This window comes from Chaetura pelagica, unplaced genomic scaffold, assembly GCF_000747805.2.
Source record: "Chaetura pelagica isolate M959 unplaced genomic scaffold, ChaPel_1.0 scaffold72, whole genome shotgun sequence".
Lineage (NCBI taxonomy): Eukaryota > Metazoa > Chordata > Aves > Apodiformes > Apodidae > Chaetura > Chaetura pelagica.
Genome location: NW_009952560.1, coordinates 1,107,735 through 1,113,466, shown reverse-complemented (window position 1 = coordinate 1,113,466; position 5,732 = coordinate 1,107,735). Strand labels below are relative to the sequence as shown.

Here is a 5,732-nt window from a genome sequence, read left to right as displayed (position 1 = left end):
CTCCCGCAGCCCGCGCAGGATGCGCCGGCTCGTGGACCGCCTGGAGCCCGGCGAGCTCATCCCTAACGGGCCCTTCTCCTTCTACGGAGGTGGGTAACGCGCTCCCCTCACCGACACCCCGTGGTGGGGTGTCCCCCCCCCCGGCCGCTCCGCGCGCTCGACAGCGGGGCCATCTCCCCACAACCGGGGTAATTTCTCCCCCTTGGGCCGTAACCGGGTTTCCTCGCCCCTCGGAGCCCGCCGGGGGTGGTTCCCCGCCCGCGTTGCCGTTACTGAGCCGCCGGCATTTTTGAACCCGGCCGTTTGATCTCGGTGTCTCATTCCGGGCTCCGTTGGAAGGGGATCCCCGGGAATCGGCCGGAGCCGCTGGCACGTTTTCCCCTTGGGGTTAGCGAGCTCTGGGTGCCATTTGGAGGCACCGCCGTTGAAGCACGCTCTCGTGTCTTTTCCACTCGGTTGCATTGCCTGTGCGTTACCTTCCCTCTGTTTCTCCTTGTCCACCAGATTATCAGAGCGAGTATTACGGCCCAGGAAGCAATTACGATTTCTTTCCGCAAGGACCTCCATCATCTCAAGCGCAGACCCCTGTGGATCTCCCATTCGTGCCCTCATCGGGGCCATCAGGCACCCCCCTGGGGGCCCTGGATCACCCCCTCCCCGGACATCACCCTTCCAGTGAGGCTCAGCGCTTCACTGACATCATGTCACACCCCCCAGGAGACTCGCCCAGCCCCGAACCCAACCTGCCCGGGTCCTTGCACTCCATGTCCGCAGAAGTTTTTGGCCCCAGTCCTCCTTTTTCTTCAATATCCGTCAACGGTGGTGCTAACTATGGCAATCACTTGTCCCATCCACCAGAAATGAACGAAGCAGCTGTGTGGTAGCTTTAAAACAAACTGGGTCTAAGTAAGTGATGATCATCTAGTCTGCTTATTGTTATGGTGTACAGAAATGAATAAATATAACATCTCTCCTGCCCTAAGACAATTTTACCTTGGGAATGAACTGAATCCAAATCGCTCCAAGGCAAGCTTTGCTCTAGACCAGGACAATCTTCCTGTTATGGTTGTATCAAACAAGCAAGGGGACTTTTTTTGTACCGTTGACAAAGAAACTGGTGAAGCTGTACAGTAAAGTGCTGCCATACTGTAGGATGGCATAAGTGTGATTGCCCTGTTGGATGTCATCCTAAGAGCCACAATCCTTAGAAACTTCTAATTTAAAAACAAACAAAAAAAAGTAATTAAAAAAAAATAATTGAATGAAGGAAAGGTCAAAGAAAAGGGGGAAAAAAGCTTCAAGAACTCTAGCGTTCCCGGTTAAGGATGGTTCTGGCATTACGAATTTGTTTGTTAATTTTTGTCTCTCAGAAAGTTCGACAACAAGAAACTCTTTTTAGCTTCAGCCATTTCAGCCTGCTGACTATCAGGTGGGACAACTTTCTTTTTTCCTTTCTTTTTGTTTTGTTTTCCAAAATAGCAAATACTAAATGTTAAGCCCTCAGCACCAACTCTTCTACCTTCACAAAGCTACTCGTACAAAACCTCCTCATCCTAGCAAAGGTCACCACCCAGACCTCTAACGAAAATGACTTGAAAAAAGCAAACAAACAAAAAGTATTCTACCTTCACAGAGAGAGAAAAGCTAAACAAAAAGACTCTATTGAACTAAAAACAGTCAACTGTTTACGTCTAATGTTAAATTCAGGAGTTCAATGTTTTACTAATAAATCCTGTTTTAGAACCTCTTGTTCAAAAGCAAAATATTTTGAGCAACCAACCAAAATAGTTCCTTTTCTTTTCTGTAGATGTTATAACAGATTGCAGGGCTTGTGGTTCACTGTGCTAGTTTGTAAAAGGTGTTGTTTACAGAAGGCAAAGAAAAAAACCCACGAAACCCAGACAGTTGCCAAATAAAGTAAATATATAGCACAAATACTGTAAGGTGCTTTGCACCAGCAACCCAAGAAGGTGTTTAAAAAGTGTTACAAGGTTAAAAAAACAAACAAACATATTTGCTAATTTTTAGTCCTGTTGAACATTCATGGAATTGTTAATATGACTTATATAGACCCACACAGGTTTTATTTTTGTGTCTTTAAAATGAAAGTCCAAAATATTTAAATTTTATGGTCAAATATGCAGTCAACAGCTGCTACTTTTTTCTTTATATATTAAATTTCTCATATGTCTTTTATTGTTCTAATAAACCTAAGCTTGTGTGACCTCCAGTGCATATTAGACCATTCACTGTATGAAAGAAAACATGTTGGATAAAATTTGTGCGTTTTTAATAAAATTAGAAAATCTGATGTTTAGATAACTCGTGTTTCATTTGATGTTTTAAGCAATTTTAAATGGATTCTCTCGAGTAAAATAGCCCTGAGAAAGACTGATCCACTCTGCTGATAATCCTGTCTAGCTCTTTTGCTCTGGTGGGAGCCTAAACCCTGGTGTCGATACAGATACCGGCAGCGGCAGCTCCAGCCTTTCTTTCCATCCGTTGTTGAAGTACAATTTAACTGTACACTATATTTCAAAATTGGAATCAAATTGTTAAATATATGAACCTATTCTTGGTCTATGCTGAAACAGATTCAGAATGCTTATTTTATGCAGAAACAAAAATGTATTGTAAAAAAAAAAAAAAAAAGGTGCAAAGATACAGTTTTTAATTGATCTGTTTTTTAGGGAAATTAATTCTCCAAAGGTAATTTCTAATGTTTTTTTCCTAATTGGATGGTTTGGAATCTCAGTGTTGTGAAAGTGATTTTAATCTTTTTTTAGAGCTGATACAAAGTCAATTGTTTAATAGCATTTGGTGTAGCTGGAGATCTCTGAAGGGCAGCGGGGAGAATATTGTGCTTTGCACTAGATATAGTGATTTTCTTGGAGAAAAATGAAGCAAAACAAAAAATTCCAGAACCTTGTGAAATGACAGATTTCATGTTTTAATTATAAATGATCGCAGAATCCCAAATATTCAGGTCTTGAAAAGGAAAGGTCTTACTGGTTCCAAGAGGACTTTGACCTGTGTTAGAAGCAGAGAATTAGGTTCGGTTCTGAAATTTGCTGGTTTAAGTGTTTTCCACCTACTGAGCTAATAGGATGTGATGAGCTATAATAATTGCATCTTTTCCTCCATCTCTCAACTACTCGTGACTCTGGCTTCTTTTTTATTTTCTGTAGATGCAGAAATTGACGCTAAACCACAGACTTCTACATTCCTAGCGATTCAGTTGTTTCTGTCTTTGGACTGAGGGGAAAGACAAAAATATCAAAATGCTTTAAAATTGTATGATTTGTAATTTTCAATGGTGATTTTTTTTTAAATTTTGTTCACAGCCTAGTTTCTATGCCCAGCAGAGGGGCCACCTAGATGAAGCAATAGTTCACTTTAAAACACAGAATGTCTTATATAATAATATAAAGTTAAAAACTATCTGCAAGGGATCTGTTAGTGTTTCTAAAAAAAATCATGCTTTATTAAATACTGGGGAGACTTCTTAAACTCCTGGGCTCCGTGTCTAACTCATTTCTTTGTCTTTTGTATTGTTGCCATGTTTTGTTGCTCTGTTTTGCCTTTATATAAGCAAAGTAATGGGGGATCTATTTATTACAAAGTTTTACTTATCTGGGCAAGTGCTATTGATAAATATTGCTGTTTGCACTTCTGGTCTGTGCTGCTGGTTTATTGTTGAATCAATTATTTTAAATGAGAATTTCACCAAATAGGCTTATTTTGTGGAAAATGTGTCTGCCAAGTGGTTGGGGCTTTTTTTCTGTTTTTCCTTTTTTGTTGTTGTTGTTGGTAAGGAGGTATTTTTACACTTTGTTCCCTGTTAATTTAGGCAGTGATATGGTTCAGATTAGGTCAGTGGTTTATAAAAGGCAGGGAGGAGAGCCTGTATTTTTTTCAACGCTCCCATCCCTTCCATAGGGGTTTTGCCCCTCTCTGGGAGGAGCCCAGGAGCTGTTCCCATGCTTAAGGCTCAGCGTGTCCTTCAGTGCTTCCCGGGATCCGCTCCGGAGGCCCCAGCACTTTGCAGATTTGAATTCTGTGCTCTTCAGAGTGAGCTGGGTGTTTCTGAAGACCCTAATCCACCAACAATTGCACAGTCAAAACTCCTTTTGAAATCATTGTCACGTTGGGTTCTTGTAAGTCCTTGTTTACAAGAGCATTTCCATTGACTTCAGCAGCCTTGCTTGGGTGAATAGAGGTCTGCAGGAGAAGGGCCTCAAAAAACATGTGCTGCTTGGGTGGATTTTACATGTACGTGTTAATTCCTTTAACTGCAGAGACGTGGACGTGCCACACGCATCTGCACGTGTGTGCGACGCAATTGCAAAAGCATTTCTAGAAGTAACGACTCTTTTCTGATCTTCCCTTCCTTGACTGCTGCTGGTTTCGGTGACCTTCACCTTGTGGCTGTGTCCCAGCAGAAGGTGCAGCCTGGGTGCTGCTCCCAGTTTGGGATGGTACCTGTGGCCTCGGCTGGGACGAGCAGCACGAGCCCTCCCAGCACAGACCAGGGAGGCTCCATGTTTGAATGTACGAGACCGGCAGCCTGTGCAAACCCCACCTGTCAGACCACTCTCCTCCAAGACAAACATAGTAAGTATTATTAATGAGCTAATCTATCTGAAGGAGACATTTTGAAGGCTGCTTAAAGTCTCTGTGAAGTGTTGTGAGTTTCCAGCATCCAAACAAGTCCACTTTTGGCCCAAAGGGTCCTTCCCACCCCATGCTGCCACCATGCTATGCTCTCCCTGCCCTTCCCCTTCAGCCTTGGGCACTGCTGGTGTCTGATCACTCAGGCCTGTGCCTGGGGAATGGTGCAGAATTTGGAAAGGTCTGTATCCCAGGAGTAAGAAGGTACTTAAATTACAATTTTCAGAAAAATTCTATGTATTATTTTAATATATGTATGTGTACCCAGATGCTGAGCGATGGGTACATGATACAAATCTATAAATAAATATGCTTTAAAAATATCAGTGATGATTTACATGCTTTTGCCATCCTAGGAAGTGGCAGATGTTGCAGTGTCCTCTCAGGAATGATTCCTTTTGCCATGGTCTGGATTTTTTTCCCTGAACAGGAGTGTTGTATTTAAGCTTTGCATGTTCTTACAGTATCCAATATAAGCATTTGCAGCCTTCCTTTCTGTTACTACCCTGGTAGATAAATTCACATATATTAAGATTAAGCAATTGCAACATATCCTTAAACGTGGCTGATGTTCACTTATCTGGGATCAGGGAATTAGGATGCTGGAGCAGGTTCTGGAAGGGCTTTTCTTTGTGTCTGCCATGGCATGGGGTGCTTAGCTTTCTTCATGCCAACAAAATACCCATGAAGTTATAAATGAAATTAAAGGGACCATTATAAATATATCTGGGTTATAAATCCTTCTGGGATTGCTATCTTCTGTTTCTTTGTCAATAGCATTTGTGGTGCTTTTAGCTCTCGAGCAGGGGGTGATGCTTAGGAAGTGGAGATTTTTGTTGTCTGGAGAATTTTTAATCCCCTAAATGCAGAATTGTGATGCAGAAACTCCAGAATTAACGTGGCCTCACAGTGAGGTGACCTTCAGCTGCCCTCATCTCTGTGCTGGGGTGACTGTGAGTGGAGGGGTACGGCTGCTCGGAGGGCTTCTCATCTTCCTGTAGTGTTGTCACCATTTGTGCCTGGGATGGCTGCCCCTGCTGCACATCCTGCTTTTATTGTGT

The 5,732-nt window shown here is 42.7% G+C and overlaps 1 protein-coding gene across 1 annotated transcript in view; it reads left to right on the top strand.

Moving 5' to 3' along the window:
• LHX1 (LIM homeobox 1) overlaps positions 1-1,135 on the top strand; it is a 3,891-nt gene extending 2,756 nt beyond the window's left edge. The window contains exons 5-6 of the mRNA XM_010009046.1: positions 10-89; positions 505-1,135. Coding sequence (XP_010007348.1) covers positions 10-89; positions 505-884 — 460 coding nt within the window. The 3' untranslated portion in view covers positions 885-1,135. The remainder of the gene's footprint in view (positions 1-9; positions 90-504) is intronic.
• Positions 1,136-5,732: the final 4,597 nt, after the last annotated feature.